At 36.1% G+C, this 20,147-nt stretch overlaps 1 protein-coding gene across 3 annotated transcripts in view; it reads left to right on the top strand.

The window, feature by feature from the left end:
* Nucleotides 1-20,147, top strand: part of LAMB4 (laminin subunit beta 4) — a 151,018-nt gene that overhangs the window by 31,079 nt on the left and 99,792 nt on the right. For 2 of the 3 annotated variants that reach the window (XM_077166424.1, XM_077166516.1), the window contains exons 4-5: nt 6,676-6,833; nt 18,859-18,994. In XM_077166424.1, coding sequence (XP_077022539.1) covers nt 6,676-6,833; nt 18,859-18,994 — 294 coding nt within the window. Of the gene's footprint in view, nt 1-6,675; nt 6,834-18,858; nt 18,995-20,147 lie in introns of those variants that run through there. The other variant, XM_077166603.1, reaches the window with a different exon arrangement.

Here is a 20,147-nt window from a genome sequence, read left to right as displayed (position 1 = left end):
GGCTCACAATATCATCACATAGTTGTGTATTCATCACCATGATCATTTTTAGAACATTTGCATCTCTCCAAAAAAAAAAAAGAAAAGAAAAGAAAAAAAAAAAGCTCATATATCCCAGACCCCTTACCCCTCCCTTGCATTGACCACAGTATTCCAATCTACCCATTTTTTTTTCCCTTATCCCCTCCCCACCTCACCCCCGCCACTGCCATAATAGCTCTGTTTTGAATGTAGCACTTGTCCCAATGCTCAGTTCTTAAGAATATTTTATAGGGTGGGCAATGGTGGCACAGTGGCAAAGTTCTTGCCTGCCAAGCCGGAGACCCAGGTTCATTTCCCAGTGCCTGCCCATGCAAAAACAAAAGAATATTTTATAGGCAAAATTCACTCTTCAAAGTAAGCAGCAGCCCTATGCTAAAAGGCTAAATTCTCCACGCCTCTGCTGTCCTTAATAAGCAGAATATAACTTGCATTAGTCATAGAGAAGATGGTTTTGACAATTGCTCTCTTTGATCTTGACTCTTCTATATCTGCCCTGCCTTTGGCTACTGAGTACTAGTGGAATTGCTTAGACTCTTCTCTTCACAGATACATGCTCAGTCTCTTCATTTAAGCACACTTTAAGAATCTTGCCTTTTGCAATTTTGCCATTTCCCAACCCTAAGGTAATTTCGCAATTAATTTTGCTGGTAATAGAGGAAAGAAGAATGGCTCCAGTAAGATGCTCATTCGTTCTCTGTAGAAAATTCCCTGCCTCGGAGGGGTGAGCCACAAGCCAGTGGACCAGAGACTTGTGATCCATATGGGGCCCTCAGTTTATACACCACACCCCAGCATTGTGAGGCTTAGATCTGGCCTCTGAAAGTCAGAGAAAAGTTGGCGTGATCTACATCTGCCCTGAATAGTCTCTTTGAGACTGAACCATATCCCAAACCAGGAGGGACCCCAAAGGGACACTGCACCTCCTCCCAAATCTCTACACAGGAAACCTTATTCACACCTTCCAAAACACCTTATAACCCACTTCACTTATTCACACCTTATAACCCACTTCACTCCAGCCCTCTTTGGAGGGAAGATCTTCAAAACTAAATTAACTTGAACAGAAAAGGCCCAGTGTAGTACATGCTGAATTTCTAAACCTGAGTCTTTCCTCATCTAATCCGAATCTCTAGGGTTGCCCATGGTCAAACTAACCAATCCGGAAAATGCCCAAGCTGATGATGTGTGCTTAACAATTATATCTATGGTATAATAAAAAAAATTCTAGGGGCCTATTTAAACACATTATCCTGCATTTTGACTGAGGAAGGTAAGGAAAAAGAATCATTAAAAATGCATTGGCCCAGGGAGGTGTGATGGTAGTTCAGTGGCAGAATTCTCGCCTGCCATGCCAGAGACCCGGGTTCGATTCCTGGTGCCTGCCCATGCCAAAAAAAAAATGCATTGACCCAATGAGTTTTGAGAACTGAATGCACAGTGCAAATCTTATCTGACATGCATGCTTTGTATTGTTTCTTACCTGTAATAACTGAATATTTGCATGAGTTCATAAATAGATGTGTGCATTTATATCCTCTAAAACTTTGAACTGAACTCTAAAGTATGTGAAAACTTGTTTAAGAAAATTAATATAACAATATATAATATTATTAAATGGAAATTATGAAATAATACTAATTTCTGTGAAATAATCTTCCACTTTATAAAATAATTTACTCCAGATTTTCTTTAAATGACCAATTGCCTAAATTCATTTTTAATAGGACTCCATTTTCAAGTTGCAGGTTTTTTTCTAAGGAAAACATTTATTGTATAAAAATATAACCATCTGTATCCTTTGAATCAATTCCAACCTATTGCTAATGTGAGAATCTGGCAGTTGAAAACTTCTGCTTAAGGATATTGCTGAGTCTATGTTCAGGCATGAATCTTCAACTGATTATGTTTCTTGCTACTTTTTACGAAGTATTTTGGAACAGAAGTTCATATTTTCGCTGATAATATTATATTTCCCTAGTACTGGAATAGTTTTCTATCTGAAAAATACATATCTGATCAAAACAAGTTTGGCCTAGTCAAGTTGTAAAAACATGTGAAATCTCTAAGGCAACAATTTCAATAAAAAACCTCAGGATGGAACTTGTCTAAGAGGATAAATCCCTGGAAGACAAGTCTGAGTTAATCATATGTAGCATCTGCAAAGATTTGTACTTGACTTTGTTTAGAAAACTTCTGTCTATTGGAGTCCAAACCTCTGAATAATTATTTTTCCTAAATGTAAATTCTAGGAAAGGAAAGGAAAACAGGATGTGGATTGTTGTATGAATAAAAGAAAAAATCCATATTAGCCAATCTAGAATAATTTATTATACTACAAAATACGACAATGATGGAAATAACTTCTTCATGTACCTATTTAAAATAAAAAGAAAAGATTTTGTACCTTTGATTTAGAAAAATGATCTTTGCAATGATATAGACTGAGTATAGAAAACTCCCTGTTCAATGGCCATTTAGAAACCTTTGGGGGAGGAGACATTGAGTATCATATCTTAGTTGTAGAATGCATGGTCTATGTGTGTTTTGTGCCTGTTAATAATCACAGATAAGGCCTACAGTTAATAAGTCCTACTGTAGAGCTACAGTAAAGTAAACAATGTGATATTGGTGGATGGGTAGCCACATAGATCAGTGGAATAGAACAGAGAATTCAGAACTACACAAATATGTCCAACTGATTCTTGACAGAGGTTAAAGAGCAATTTTAACCATTGGGTACCCAATCTGTGTATCCAATCTGTGTACCCAGTCTGTACACCCAATCTGGTCATTTTGTGATTAATAATCAAAATAATTCATATGGGGATTGTATGCATAAGAGAAAGAAAATTATTTTTAATAGTCTATATTGTTGGAGGGCAAGTTACAGAAAAGAAACCCATTAAATGTAAAACAGGCCATGAAAAATTTTTCTTTTTATTGTTTATAATTGAAGAAACTGAGGAGAAACCAAACTTATTTCACAGAATGCTATTTATTTTTATTATAGGCCCATCACTCTCACTCCTCCCTGCTGAAATAAGGGGTTGGCATAAAATTTCATGTCTCAAAGGAAAAGTACATAAAAGCAGGTGAAACATTTCCTGTGTGTATTATTTTATAGTGTAGAGTTTACTTGGTTCACCATTCAGAGGCTATTGTGGTGTGTGTGTGTGTGTGTTTTATGGGGATTATCTCTAGCTTGTCTTTTCACCTTTCCACAGGGTCTTTCTTAGAGCAGAAGTTTTTAATTTGATAAGTTATATCAATTTTTCCTTTTATTGTCAAATCTGTTTTCCTTTTTTTTTCAAATCTAAGAACTCTTGTGTAGTCCTAAATCTTGACGATTTTCTCCTATCCTTTATAGAGAAATTTATAATATATTAAAATCATTTTATATTATAAAATCTTATGTTCATTTTTGTAAAAGGTATGAGGTTTTTTTGATTTGGAATGGAAATTTTCTGTAGCACATAATCTAACTCAACCTATCTGTATACCTCATTTGAACAGTTGAAACACAGTGAGCCCAGAATAAGAAAGAGATCCTTAAGTTCTGTAAAAATTATTGTAATCCCTGAATACAACCTAGAATATATTAAGCAGATAATCAAAAAATATTGGCAAAGTTCCTTGAGGGATGGGAGAAAGAATATGGAACTATTAAACCTTACTATCAGAGAATCCCCTGATACTGTGTCAAACTTTAGGGACACCCAAATCAATAGGCCATGTTCTCAATCCTGAGGCTTACTCTTGTGAAGCTTATGTAGGTAGTGGAAAAGCTTAGACTACCTATAGGCATGCCTTAGAGTTACTTCTGGAGGACCTCTTTTGTTGCTCAGATGTGGCCTCACTCTCTCTAAGCCCAACTCTGCAAGTGAAATCATTGCCCTCCCCTCTACATGGGACATGACATCCAGGGGTGAAAGTCTCCCTGGTGGTGTGGGAGATGACTCTCAGGGACGAATCCAGCCCTGGCACCATGGGACCGTGGGATCAACAATTCCATCCTGACCAAAAAGGAAAAAAGAAGTGGAGCAAATAAAGTGTCAGTGGAGTGGCAGAGAGAATTCAAATAGAGTCGAGAGGCTACTCTGGAGGTTGCTCTTATGTAAGCTTCAGGTAGACCTTGCTACCTATCATAACCTGCCAAACCCCAACCAGGACCATTCCAGCCAATCCTAAGGAAAACCTAGAGCAATGTATAAGATTCCACAAGGATTCCATACGCTAGAGTAACTTTCCAGAAACCTTTCCAGATGGGTCCCTGGTCCAGGTAAGTCCCGAAACCTAGAGGGCCCAGCCTCTCCAGAACATCAGATAGTTCTATCTCCCTACCCCATATTAGTGACAGACCCTTCCAATATGAAAAAATTCGAATGGCCATAGCCCAAACACCCCTAAAGAGAGGGATGGAAAGATCAAAGATGATAGTGGAGTTATACAGTGAAGATAGGATTTAACAAATGAATATGAATGCTGAATCATTTATTGCTTTTTTGTAAATATAGGATTTTTCACACACAAAAAAGGAAAAAAAGTTGATTGTGATGATAAAAATATTTAAGCCTTCTATATTCTGGAGCAGCTAGAAGGAAAAATATGAGAGGATCATATGGTAGCCCATGGCAAACTCTGGGATCTGTCCTATAACTGCTTGTTGAAGAGTGCTTTGAAAACTATTACTTTTTTATTTCTTTGCTTTGTATATATGTTGTAGTATACAGTAAAAAAGTTTCTTAAAAAAAGTATAAGATTTTGACTGCAGTTATTTATTTATTTATTTTTGCCTATGGATGTCCAATTGTTCTAGGGCCATTTGTTGAAAACGCAATCTTTCCTCCATTGAATTGCCTTTGAACCTTTGTCAAAAATTAGTTGGACATATTTGTGTAGTTCTGAGTTCTCTGTTCTATTCCACTGATCTACATGGCTACCCCTCCACCAATATTACACTGTTTAGTTTACTGTAGCTCTAAAGTAGGTCTTAATATCAAGGAAATTGATTACTTCTCCTTTATTTTTCTTTTTCATAATTGTTTTAGCTATTTTAGGTCCTGTGTCTTTCTATCTATAGGCTATTTTATTTCCTCAGAGTTACCATGTCTGTAATTTGAATTGCAATCAAGAGAAACTAGTACCAAAATTTTGACCTTGAAAACCAACAGGGTTCTAACCCTCTAATTGAATTTAAAATAATATACTTTTCTGTTCAAATATACTTTCTTTTCAAATTTACTTTTTAAAAGAAGAAAAACAATTAATTCTTTAAATATCTACGTATAAAAGAATTACAGGGACTCAGATTATATGTGCTATGAACATGTATTAACTTTAGACCTTCACCTGAATAAGAGTCTACTTTGTTTTATTTAATCTTCCTGACAAATCTATTAATATGTTATAGGTTACAGAAATATAATGCTGTAACATAATGGAGTAAACTCTGCAGGCAAGGAATAGTTTACCCCACATTCACATGTAGAGATATAATACTTAAACAAGAATGGTTTGAATGTCCATTTATCTGCACATAAAAGTTCCTTTTTTACTCTTCCTTTTGTCTAACTCAATGGTTCCCAAACGTTATGTTCAGAGTCTGTGTACCCAAAACTATATATGCTGTACTATATAAGAAGCATATAGAATTTTCCAGTCATTTGGTTGGAGGCCCAATTAAATGATTTATACCCCAAATCAATTCCCCAAATTTAATTTAAGCCAAGTTTTAAAACTGAGATTTAAGGGCATTATTTCAGGGACTACATATGAAAAGTAAAGTGGATAGTTGAGTTAAAGTTGAGACAGCATTGTCCCGGCAATGATTTTTTTCTCACTTGTGGCCAAATCCCTTCATGACCATTCTGTTGGGCAGCAGGCATTATGGACAAAGTGTGCCATATCAGATGGGAATTTATCCCTCCCTCTATTCCAAGGGGGGCATGATTTGTTCCATGGTGTATTGGAACCCAACAATCCAGATTATAAAGGGATTCAATTGCTTTTACATATTTTAAGAGAAAATGATTACCTAAGTCTTTCTTAAATTCTCTAATTTATTTTGTACCAGTAGGGACAATAGTTATAGCAAGCAGGATTAGGATTCTCCTTCCTTTAGTCTATGCATTAGTCCTCATTACTAAAATAACACTTAAAGAATTGACAATAAATAGGGAGCTGTCTCAGATCAGGTTCCCCAGAAGCAGAGCCTGAGACAGGAGTTTGTGTACAAGTGATTGAGAGCATACTTGCAGGAGTAATAGAATGAGGGAAGTGGAGACTGCAGGATGGATCAGAGATTCAGAATGAGCCCCCCAGGGAGGTTCTGAACATGAACTGTACCGCAGACTTGATCTAGCATAATGCAAGGAAGCCAGCATTTTGAAACTTGTGTCCATCAGTCCTTGACTCCAAGTTGCCCCAGGTAAGGATGGGAGAATGCAGATGGTATAACCTCCCAGGATAGGTAATTTCCATCAGGGTAAGGGCACCAATTGTATCCACTGTCATGGTCTTAATGATGAACACAAGTGTATTAAAAATAAACAGACTGTTAACTTTCCAAGGTAACCAGGTGCTTCTTCAGACCTTATGCTGCCTTGCTGTGAAACTGTCACTCTTGTGTTCCAGGATTGCTCAGTTACTTGAAAGCTCAAGATGAATGCAGTGTAGGTGCTTGCCACCCTACCACTGGTGATCTCCTGGTGGGGCGTGGTGCTCAGCTGACGGCCTCTTCTACTTGCGGGCTGAATGGAGCCCAGAAATACTGCATCCTCAGCTACCTGGAGGTGAGGTGGTTCTTTGTTTACTTGTTAGGACAATATTTAACCAATGATGTATATTTTTCTAAGTACATCTGGGGTAACCCAGACAACAGTAAAGAAGGATACACAGGTAATATAATTCAGAGTCCAGGAAATCTTGACAAATCAAGAAATTTGCTTAATTTATATTTCTTGTAACATTTATGATAGAAAAAGCCATTCAAAGGAGGATTACTATAAAATCTCTTGGTCTTTTGAGCTGCTTTAGTGATTTCCATAGAGTGAACATAATTGACTCTTTAAGTGAAGGTCAGCCATCCCTCAGGGCCTCAAGGCTGTTATGCTGAACATGAGTTATCATTGTTCTGCCTTAGACAGAGATGGAGGGGGTGAAAGACTTTGAATTCATTATAAACTGACTTCACAATACCACTTGGAAATAACGTGAATGTATTTTGTGACTTTAGCTTTTTTTCTCTAAAAGACAGTTTTATAAAAGGACAAATAGCTTTACAGAGTTTTTTTTTCTTCCCTTGGCCCTTGGAGCAGAACAAGCATCCAATTTCATGTGGATATCCTACCTGCTGAAATGCTTGAGGTAATCACGTCAACCACTTAAATGAGAGGATGTGCAGGAAGGAAGTTGGACATAAGCCTAATGTTAGTAGCCCAGGCTTTTCCATGTATTGTTCATTTAAGGCAACTTGTTTAAGTCTCTAGGAAATGCTTTGCATCCTAATTGGTTCCTAGTAAAGGATGATGACTATAAATAAAAGGAGACAATTCTTGGGTGCTTAGCACCATTCTAAGTTTGGAGAGAAAGCAAATTATCTACCTGTGCTGTGGAATCGCACATAGAAATTCTCCTCAACTCTAGGCCAGGTGGAATAGATGGCCCTTCTTCTGCAATGTCTACAGAAGGAGGTTCAAATTCCTCAGCACAAAAATCAAGGTCTTACACCATTTAGTCAAAATTTGCTTTTTTCTAGCCTGCTGCTGCATTTGTATACCCACCCACCCTGTGGGTATACAAGTTCAGGCTCACTGGACAGAAGAAGTGATTCTTAACTCTAATATTAGAAACTTTCTAATACTAGCATCACCCATCTTGTTCTTCAACTACTGGCTTACTGTAATCTTGAGCCAACATATTCTGACAGTGATTAGACACTGGTGTTCCTAAATCTCAGTTATGCCACTCACCAAAATAAATCAAACTGCAGAGGCTTCTTTTGTCCACAGAATCACAGAAATTTTAGATATCTTAGAACTAGGAATAAACTCAAAATATTTTCAGACTCTACTTCTTGCCAAGTGGGTAGCTCCAGGACTCAGTCCTTCTACCAGAACAACTATTAAACAGGCAGGAACTATCTGAAACAATTATTTTGAAACTCCAGAGGCCAGAATAACACTGTACAGCATCCAGGGAAGAGTGGGAAGAAGAGGCTGATAAATTATGGTCAAAACTGTCAATTGCTTGCTGTATGATATCTACCAACATCCACTCTCCATTCTCATGGCAGAATGCCACAGGGTCTAGTCCCTGGCTAGCAGCTGATAACAGAAAGGGACATAAAAATCCTTTTCCCCAAGAACACAACCAATCACTTTTGATAAGAGAATTCATAATGCTGGATTCTTGCTCTGAGGGACAAAGGTGGTGGCATTGTTTCAGTCTGCCTTGGACAGGGGCAGAGGTGGTAGAGATTTAGAGACACAGTGCTTCCTCTGGGCTAAGGAGGAAAGCTAGCTAAAGGGTTTCATTCATTTGCTGGGCAGGCAAATGCAGCTCTTCAGGAAAGCTCAGCATTGGGGAGCGATCAGAGAAGTTATGGCAAACTCCTGAACCCCTCCGCAGGGCACTTTGGAGCCAGTCTGTGCCTCCTTCATGAGTCCCTGGCCCCGTTTTGGCTGAGAAAGACTGAATTTGGAAATTCTTCCCCACAGTGACTCTCTTCCCAGATTTCGCCCTCCAGGTAAAAGCAGCATCAGACAGCAAAAGGAATGTAAAAAACTATAGAGGTGGAGAGTCTGGGACAATGGACTGCCAGCTTCAAATGCTGGGAAAATGAAGTTTGTCCCCTGAGAAACAGAGGGGACAATCAAACCCCTGGAAACAGGGAAACGCCAAAACAAATGACACACAAAAGCCCAGGACAAGGCAGATGCTCAGTTAGACAGGGAAAACCATGCACAGTGCATTCACATTGGGCAGACCTTCCTAATAGGAAGGCTGAAATCAGGAAAATTTCTGTCCTATCATCAGCTAGTCAAAAAAAAAACAAACACGAAATAGATACCTCAGGGGGTAAATCCCAGAATTAACATTTTAAAGTATTTAAATGTACAGTGTGCAACAAGAGTAAAAGATCATCAGATAAACAGTAAATGATGGCCTATCCAAAGGAAGAGGATAAAAATATACAAACACCAATGAAAAAGTTAAGAATGTGGATATACTGAGCAAAGCCTTTCAAAAACTGATTTTTAAAATGCTTAAAGAGCTCATTCTGCTTCTCTTTGCACCTGAGAACATGGAAGTACAGGAGCTCAAGTCAGTGCTGTTTGGATGTCTGGGTAACATTTTTTGATCACTCATTATAGAAGCAGTTTTTAGAAAACTTGTAACTGATCAAAATATTTCAGATAATTGGAGGATAATCAGTGCCACAACATACACAGACAGGAAACCCTCCTGATTATTGAGGGCAGAATTACAGGAAGAAGCATGATATTCCTATGAATCACGTTGCCTAGCATGTTACCAAGGAAGACTTTACCACATTTAATTATATACTATGCATGGATGAAAGTAATCTGAGAGATTTGAATAAAAAAGGTAATGAAGTTTCAAATACAAAGTTAAAATTGAACTACTTCGGAGCTATGACCCACACACAAAAAAAACTTCTGAGGATCCCTATTATGAGAAAGGCTCCAAATTTGAGACTATGTATCAGCAGTGTACTGCAGAGCATTTCTGGAGAAGTCACCGTAAAGCTGTATCCACGCATTGCTGAAGGCCAACACTGATTAGCATCTTTACAGCGAAATTTTAGGTTTTTCAATCAATCAATGTGTTGAGGTGTAATGTTTCATAGCTCAAGGCCACAACTTTTTTCAATTGACTTAGTGTTTCTTATCTTTAAAAAAATTGTAGATGGAAATCAATGTTGTGCTTAGCAAATGAATTAATAAAAATCTTTGATTCAGACAGTTTATAGGGTACGTTAAATGTTCTTAAACAAATTGGATTTCTTATCTTACCTCAGTTACAAAAATAGTAGAACAAATAAAATAGTAGCATCATAAAATATTTGTGTGCATTTTGTAACATTCTTTCCAATGTTTAACCTTAAAGTATTAATCCATTGATGGCTAACATTCTAATCTAATTATCTTAATAAATATTGAATTAAAACATCATTTTAAAGCCCAAATCAAAATCTAAGCCCAATTGGGATGTTTAAATAATCTATCTCTACAGAAGTGGACATGTATAACTTGATGGACAAATGCCCTCTAGTCACAAATACTACCTATCATCTTTTTACCCCAGGGCCTTTTATTGAATTACTTCCCTTGGTCATAGGAGTTCACAGTCTTGAAGTACACACTTGTATGTTAAAAGGATAAGAGAGTATGATTTATGGAATTAATCTTTAACATCTTTGATTATTCTTACTTTTATCTAGTTTATTTCATAAGGAAGTCAGCTTTTTACTCCCATTTGGACCTCTTTGACTCTGAAAATTTAATTATATCCAGAGAGGACATTGCATGCTCTTTCATTTTATGCTCACTGTATGCTCTTTTATTTGACAAATGTGTCTGTTTTTTTATGCACATATGACACATATGTCAAATACGGATTGGCTAGATGGAAAAAATAGTTTTAAAATCTAAAAAAAGAGAGAATTCTATTATGTTGCAGTCCTTAATAATATGTTAAGTGATCTTTTATCAGTGTTTCATTTTTGGATAATATAGATCATTTCAGTATATTTTTAGATAACTGTAATTTCAAATTCATGTAGACATATATCAGAAATGATTGTTTTCAAAATAAACTGGGGAGTATAAAAATAAAAGAATAAAAAATGCTTAAGAAGATGAAGGAAAGTACAGAGAAAGAACTATAGGACATCAGGAAAACAATATGAGAATCTAAGTAAGGAAACAAAAATTTGGAAAAGGAGCCAAACACAACTACTGGAGTTGAAGACCACAATTTAATGAAATGAAAAAATGCCTAGGTGGATTTCAAGAGTAAAATGGAATTGGCAGAAGAAACACTGAACTTCAAGAAAAGATATTTGAAATTAGATAGGCTGAGGAGCAGAAATAAATATATATATATATATAAAAAGTGAAAAGGGGCAGTGCAAGGGTAGTTCAGTGGTAGAATTCTTGCCTGCCATGCGGGAGACCCAGGTTCGATTCCCAGCCCATGCATTTTCCAAACAAACAAATGAAAAACCAAACAAAAAAAAATTCAACAAATGGTACTGCAATAAGGGGGTACTCACATGGAAAAAGAATGAAATATGACCCCTGCCGTATAGCATACTAAGAAAAAAAAAAGTGAGAAGGATAGCCTAACAGCTATGGGATACAATCAAGTGTGCCAATATATGCATTTTCTGAGTCCAAGAAAGAGAGAAAGGGGCAGAATGAATAGTCAAGAAATAGTGACAGAGAACTCCTCAAACTTAGCAAAAAGATGTGAATATGCCCATGTAAGAAGCTCAGAGAACACAGAACAGAATAAACCTAAAGAAAAATATATCCCATGACATACCAATTAATTATCAAGTGCAAAAGACAAAGAGAGAATTCTGAAAGCTGCAAGAGAAAAACAACATGTTATGTGCAAGGGAATCCCAATAAGATTGAGTGCTGATTTCTGATAAATATCAGAACTCATGGAGTCAAGAAGACAATGCACTGAAATACTTAAAGAGCTGAAGAAAAAGAACTACCAGCCAAGAATTTTTTATCTGGAAAGACTCTCTTTCAAAATGATGGAGAGATTGAGACATTCCCAGATAAACAAAAGTTGAGGAAGTACATCACCACTAGACTTGTCCTACAAGGGAATTTTCAGACTGAAATGAAAGGACACTAGGCAGTGAATCAAAGCAGCATAAAGAAATAAAGATCTGTGGTAAAGGTAACCACCTGGGTAATTATAGATACCACTATTATTGTATTGTATGGGTATGTAACTTCTCTTCTTATTTCCTACAGCTGCTAAATATGCAAATCCATAAAAGTAATGATAAATCTAGGTTTTTTGACACACAGTATGCAAAGATATGGGTGGTAACAAATGAAAAAAAATGGTGGGGGGACAGTGGAGTATAGGAAAAGTATATTTACTAAAGCTGCCAGAATGCAATATACCAGAAATGGAACAATTTATAAAAAGGGAATTTATTAAGTTGCAAGTTTACAGTTCTAAGGCCAATGAAAATGTCAAAATTAAGGCAAGTTTATAAAATGTCCAAACTAAGCCATCCAGGGAAAGATACCTGGGCTTAAGAAGCCCAGTGACATTCAGGGTTTCTATTTCAGCTGGAAAGGCCCTTAATGATGTCTGCTAGCTTTCTCTCCAGGCTCCTTATTTCATGAAGCATCCCTGGGGGCATTTTCCTTGTTCATCTCCAAAGGTCTCTGGCTATGTGGGCATTGTCAGTTCTGCTGGCTCTGAGCTTTTTCCAAAATGGTTCCCTCTTAAAGGACTCCAGTAAGCAACACAACTTTGAATGGGTAGCAGCACATCTCCATGGAAACCACGTAATCAAAAGGTCTCACCCACAACTGGGTGGGTCACATCTCCATGGAAACAACTTTATCAAAAAGATCCCACTTAAAAGTATTGAATGAGGATTAATGAACTTGGCTTTTCTGGAGTACACAACTCTTCAAACTGGCATAAAAGGCCTATATTATCAAAAGTGACTTTAAATGAAAATGGATTAAACTCTCCCATCAAAAAGCAGAGAGTGGCAAAATGGATAAAAAAGCATGACCCACCTATATGCTGTCTATAAGGGACTCACTTTAAAGAAAGTTACAAATAGCTTGATGATGAAAGGATGGAAAAATATATATAATTTAAGTAGTAACCAAAAGAGAGCTGGGGTAGCTATACTAACATTGGATAAAATAGATTTTAAGTCAAAAACAGTTATGAAAGACAGAGATGGTTATTACATACTGATAAAGGAGACAATTTAACAGAAAGATATAACAGTTATAAATATATATGCATCTAACAGCAGAGCCCCAAAATTTATGAAGCAAATTATGACAGAGTTGAAGGGAGAAATTGATGATTCTCCATTAATGGTAGGTGATTTTAACACACTACTCTCGATAATGGATAGAAAATCTAGTAGAAGATCAGGAAGGAAGTACAGGATTTAATGGTAGACTATACCAACTAGACTTGAGACATATATAGAACACTGCACCCAACAAAAACAGAGTACACGTTCTTCTCAAGTACACATGGATCATTCTCCAAGATAGATCATATGTTGGGTCACAAAACAATTCTCAATACATTAAAAAATATTAAAATCATGCAATGTATATTCTCCAACCACAACAGAATGAAGCTAGAAATCAATAGCAAAGGGAGAAAGGGAAAATTCACAAATATGTGGAAATTAAATAACATACTCTTAAATAGCCAATGGGTTAATGAGGAAATTAGGAAATATCTTGAAGTGAATGAAAATGAAAATACAACTTACCAAAATTTGTTGTATGCAGCAAAGGCAGTGCTGAGAAGTAGTTATAGCTCTAAATGCTTACATTGAAAAAGAAGAAAGTCAGGAACATTTATCAGAGAAGGTGATTTCTTTAAAAAGTCTTGTAGGACAAATAGAACTATTTAGCATATTTGAAGAAAAAAGACTTCAAATTAGAGTCCTAATCTAAAAACTGGAAGAAATGCAAAAAAAAGAGCAAACTAAACCCAAAGCAAATTGAAGGGAGGAAATAATAAAGATTAGAGTAGTAGTAAATGAAATAGAAAACAAAACAAAAAAAAATAGCAGGAATCAATAAAACTAGAAGTTGGTTCTTTGAAAGAATCAAGGAACTTGAGAAACCTTTAGCCAGACTGACAAAAAAAGAGAGAGGATACAAATGACAAAAATCAGACATAAAAGAAGGACATTACTACTGACCCCACTGAAATAAAAAGGACTATAAGTGGATACTATAAACAACTGTATGCCAAAAAATTAGGTGACCTAGATGAAATGGACAAATTCCTAAAAACACACAAACTACCTACATTGACTCAAGAAGAAACAGAAGATCTCAACAAACAATTGCAGTAAAGAGATTAAAGTAATCAAAAGCCTCCCAACAAAGTAAAGCCCAGGACCAAATGGATTCACAGGATAATTTTATCAAATGTTCCAAGAAGATTTAACTCTAGTTGTGGTCAGAGTCTTCCAAAAAACTAAAAAGTAATAAATACTCCCTAAGTCATTCTATGAAGCCAACCTCATGCTTATTTCAACGCTGGTTAAAGATCCCACAAGAAAAGAAAACTACAGACCAATATCTCTTATGAATGTAAATACAAAAATCTTCAACAAAATACTAGCAAATCAAATCCAACAGCATATTAAAAGAATTATACCCTATACAAAGTGGAATTTATCCCTGGTAAGCAAGGTTAGTTCAACATAAGAAAATCAATATAATATAGCATATTTACAGAATGAAGGGGAAAGAAAAACATATGATCATCTCAATTGATGCAGAAAAGGCATCTGACAAAATATAGCACCCATTCTTGATAAAAACATTTAGAAAGCTAGGAACAGAAAGAAACATCTTCAACATAAGAAAGGGCATTATATGCAAAGCCCACAGCTAACATCCTACATAATGGTGAAAGACTGAAAGCTTTCCTTCTAAGATCTGCAATTTGACAAGGATGCCCACTGTCACCATTGTTATTCAACATTGTATGGAATTTCTTGCCAGAGCAATTAGGCAAGAAAAGAAATAAAAGACATGCATATCATCCCTGTTTTCAGATGATATGATCCTATACACAGAAAAACCTGAAGAAAAAAAATACAGCAAATCTCCTTGAGTTAATAAAGGAATCAGCAAAGTGGCAGGATTACAAGATCAACAAACACTCAAAAATCAGTAGTATTTCTATGGATAAGAAATGAACAATCAGAAGAAAAAAATCAAGGAAAAAAATCCATTCACAATAGCAACTAAAAGAATCAAATATCCAGAATAAATCTAACCAAGAAAGTAAAGGAGCTGTACACAGGAAACTATAAAACATTACTAAAAGAAATTAAATAAGACCTAAATAAATGAAAGGATATTCTATTTTCATGGACTGTAAGACTAAATATCATTAGGATATCAGTCCTACCCAAAGCAACTTATAGATTCAGTGCAATCCAATTAACAGTCCAAGGACATTCTTTCCAGAAATGAAAAAGCCAATAATCAAATTTATATGGAAAGGTAAGTGACCCCAATAGTTAAAACCATATTGAAAAACAAGGATGAAGTTGGAAGACTCACATTTCTTGATATTAACACTTATTGCAAGGCCACAGTAATCAAAACAGCATGATACTCACACAAAGACAATCATATAAACCAATGGAATGGAACTGAGAGCTCAGATATCAACCCTCACATTTATGGCCAACTGACTTTTGACAAGTAGTCTCAAAGACTACTCAATTGAGAAAGAATGGTCTTTTGGCCAAATGCTGCTGGGAAACCTGGCTCTCCATTTCCAAAAAAAAAAGAAAAAGAAGAAGAAGGACCCTTACCTCACACCATATACAAAATCAACTCAAAATGGATCAAAGACCTAAATATAAGAGCTAGAACTACAAAACACCTAAATGAAAATATAAATATCTTCAATACTTATATTTATGAAAAATAAATATCTTCAGGACTTTGTGTTAGGCAATGGTTTCTTAAACTTTACATCCAAAGCACAAGCAACAAAAGAAAAAAATAGATAAATGGGACCCCATCAAAATAAAAAGCTCTTGTTTCTCAAGAACTTTATCATGAAAGTAAAAAGACAACCTACACAATGGGAGAAAATATTTGGAAACCACTATCTGAAAAAGGATTAATATCCAGTATATATAAAGAAATTCTTCAACTTAGCAACAAAAAGACAAACAACCCAATTACAAATTGGGCAAAGGAACTTGAAAAGACATCTCTCCAAAGAAGATATACAAATGGCTAGAAAGCAGATGAAAAGATGTTCAAGATCATTAGCCATCAGAGAAATGCAAATCAAAACCACAGTGAGATACCATTCACACCCATTAGAATGGCTGCTATTTAGAAAACTAGAAAATAATGTGTTGAAGAGGATGCAGATGGCAATGTAAAACAATGCAGCTTCTGTGGAAGTTTTGCAGTTCCTCAGAAAACTATGTATAGAATTACCATATGATCTGGCTATCTCACTACTCATTGAAAGCAGGGATTTGAACAGATATTTACACACTAATGTTCATAGCAACATTATTCACAGCCAAAAGATGAAAACAACCCAAGTGTCCATCAACCAATGAAAGGATAAATAAAATGTGATATATACATACAATGGAATATTATTTAGCTATAAAAAGGAATGAAGTCAAAACAAACAAACAAGAAGAATGAAGTCCTGATACATGTGACAACACAGATAAATCTTAAAGACATCTTGTTGAGTGAAATGAGCCAGACACTAATACTGTAGAATCTCACTGATTTGAAATAATTAGGATAAGCAAACTCATAGAGTTAGAATCTAGAATTTAGATTACCAGGTGACAATATGGGGGTAGGAAATGGGAAGTTAAGGCTTAAAGTGTACAGAGTTCCTGTTTGGAATGATAGAAATATTTTAGTAATGGATTGTGTTGATGTAAGACAACATTGTGAACACAATTAACAGCACTGAAATATATGTCTGAATATGATTAAAAGGGGAAATGTTAGATTGTGCCTATGGTAACAGAATAAAAGTTTTTAAAAATATCCATGGAACCACACTACACAAACCTAGACCCTAGGTTAAAACATGGAATTTAATTGTTCTATAAATTTATAACTTCTATAATAAAGGAAAAAATGCATAAAAAATTTTCAGGCTGACAAAATATTATGTGTGGCTACCAGTAGATAAACATTCATGCAGCATGGATCATGGATTTTTTTTTTCCATCCACTTTCAACCAAAATACTACCAAACAAAACATTTTTTTCAGAAGCTTCAAGTCAACATTGACCCATAATGTTCCCTAAACTGTGACTCTACATCTAGTAGCCACATCAAAGCATGCTCTGTGGCTAGCTCCATCAATTCTGTGCTACTAAAATGTTTGCAAACTAATGGCCAAGAAGCCCTGAAGATAAACATTTTTCCCTTGGACTCTTTTTGTGGAACCACAAGTTACTTTTAAGACAGGTCTGGGGCAACCCTACCAACATGCAGAATTGATCTAGCTTCCATTTTTCCTTAATTTCCAAGGAGCACTTTGGTTTTCTCCCAATTATAAGGCTCTTGATGGCCAATAATATGATTCTAAAATGCATTGATCATATGGATTTCTTGAATGACTGGTTTGCTCTGACAGTCTCTACCTGAAATAACCAGTAAAGTCATCATCATACATTCATTCAACAAATTTTATAGAGCATCTACTATGTGCCGGACGCTATTGTAGATAATAGGGAAACAGCTATAAATATAACAAAGTCCTTGCATTCAACTTAATTCAACTTAAATTCTAATAATAGAGATAGAAAATAAACCAGCAACTGTATAATATTGTCTCATGTAGTGATAAGGACTTAGAAAATATATAAAGCTGGGCAAAGGGATAGAGAATAGCAGAAAGCCAAGGGAGTGAGGAAATAGTACTATTTTATAGGGTGGCCAAGAAAGGTCTCTCCAAGATAAAGCCATTTAAACAGAAACCTAGAAGAAAGAAAGGAGTAAGAGATAAGAATATTCCAGAGGGGGGGACAGCTTGCACCAAAATCCAAAGGCAGGATGGTTCGTGATGTGCCTCAGGAGCAGCAAGAAGAGAATGTGGCTTGAGCCAAGTGAACGAGGGGACGACAGGCAGAGAAAAAGGCAAAGATCTGCAGGATTTTAGAAGTCAAGAAGAGGATGTACAATCAAACAACATTCACCTTGTACCTACCGGCACATTATGCTGTTGTGGGCAATTTCTAAATCAAAGGAATGTAATAAACAGTCCCTGCTTCCTGAGAGCATTGCAAAATGCCCCTTTAGGGTCCTGCACATACTAGTCAGGAACAAGTGTGCAGGCCATTGGCAGTCCTTTGGAAATCTTTGGAGAATTCCTTAGGAGTATTGCTACAAATGGGCACAGTAAATTAAGCAATCAACAGGCCAATCTTGTTTGCTGTTACCTTTGAAAAGCCATCCCAAGCAAAGCTCCAATTTGCTACAACTTTCTAGTCTGTGAGACAAGAGGGTGGGCCGCTCTGTTTTACATTCAGTGAAAACCTTTTAAAAAATCCATGTGTAAGATTTCACAAAATCTTTTGTACCAAAAATGCTGTAAAAAAAAAAATCTGACAGAAAGCACAGCTGTTGCAGATAGCCTCATTAAATTTTTTGCCAAATATTCCTCTTTTTTACTTTAGGAAACAACTCTAACTCAAAAAAATACATCCTAATTATTTCTGTACAGTTTAAAATAAGTTCCAAATCATCTGCCTCTTACATGAAAAACATTAGTTGCATATAAATGTGTGGTTTTGCCCCAAATGTATAAATTTATAAAATTTCTAGGTCATATTTAAATTTAAGTTGCTATTGTATTTAAGCACCTATTGATGGAAAAATTGATGTCTTGTTATTTCCTCTGCTTTTTATTTTTAGCCAGATTGAAAGACAAATATAGTAAGTACATCTTGTTTTTAAATTCAGATCAACAATAAGTAATTACAATTCCTTCTTTTTCATTTTAACGATGGTGTTTTTCAGGGGGAACAAAAATGCTTTGTCTGTGACTCCAGATTTCCATATGATCCATATACCCAACCCAACAGCCACACCATTGAGAATGTAATTACAAGTTTTGAACCAGCTAAAGAAAAGAAATGGTGGCAGTCTGAAAACGGTATGATTAAGTCCCTTTCCAGTTTTTTATTTCTTCATATTTTAATAAGGCATCTTTCTCCCTGTATGATTTTAATAATGTCACAGCAAGGAGTTTTACTGGAAAGAAATAGTATCCACCAAGAACAAAGAGCCCCATATAGGAGTGAAAGTTATTTTCAATTCATGAAAGAATATTTTCCTTTAGAGAAATCAAAGCATATTTCATAACTCAGAATATTTCACTGTTTCCATCTGGGAGAAGAACATGTCCATGAATCTTTTTGTCCTTCTTTGTGAAAAATAAGCAAGTTTATGGGGTGTTAATGTATTAAGCCTAATATAAAACATACTGATATAAACTGAGTGAATAATGCCATAGAAGTCTGAGAGTTAGCAGCATGTGATTTTTCTTTCTTCAACACATGTAAAGAGGGAGAAAAAGGACATTTAACTTCTTGTTGCAAGCCAAGGACTTTACTATAAAAATTCAGTTGAAAGGGTAGTTGGCTCCTGTTTTAGTCGGCCAAAGCTGCCAGAATGCAACACACTAGATATAGATTGGCTTTTAATAAGAGGGGATTTATTTAGTTGAAATGTATGGTTCTTCAGAGAAAAGGCAGCTAACTTTCGAGTGAATTTCTTTCTTATGTGGGAAGGCACAGGACGATCTCTGCTGGCCTTCTCTCCAGGCCTCTGTGTTCCAACAACTTTCCCTGGGGTGATTTCTTTCTGCATCTCCAAAGGCCTGGGCTGAGTTGCGAGTGCTGAGTTGAGGTATGCTGAGCTGCTCTGGCTGTGCTATGCTGAGCTATCTCATTTAAGCATCCAGCCAATTTAAACAAGCATCATTCATTGCAGCAGGCATGCCTCCTAGCTGACTGCAGATGTAATCAGTGACAGATGAGCTTCACATGTCATTGGCTCATGTCCACAGCAATGGAAATAGGCACCTTCTCCTGGCCAAGTTGACACCTGAACCTAACTACCACAGTTCCTGAGTGAAGTTCTTTACTTCCTGGATATTTGTCTTTCTGTATTCATGAACAATTGTAATATTGAACCCCACACTGGTCCTGACCATCCATATTTCCACGGCCCCCTAAATTTGGACTTGAACCAGGTATTTCTCATGTCCCACCCTTGGCCTCGTGCCTTATTTACCTAAATGCATT

The sequence above is a fragment of the Tamandua tetradactyla genome, chromosome 1, assembly GCF_023851605.1.
Source record: "Tamandua tetradactyla isolate mTamTet1 chromosome 1, mTamTet1.pri, whole genome shotgun sequence".
Lineage (NCBI taxonomy): Eukaryota > Metazoa > Chordata > Mammalia > Pilosa > Myrmecophagidae > Tamandua > Tamandua tetradactyla.
Note: the sequence above shows the minus strand (reverse complement) of the source record. Positions and strands in the feature narration are given on the sequence as shown.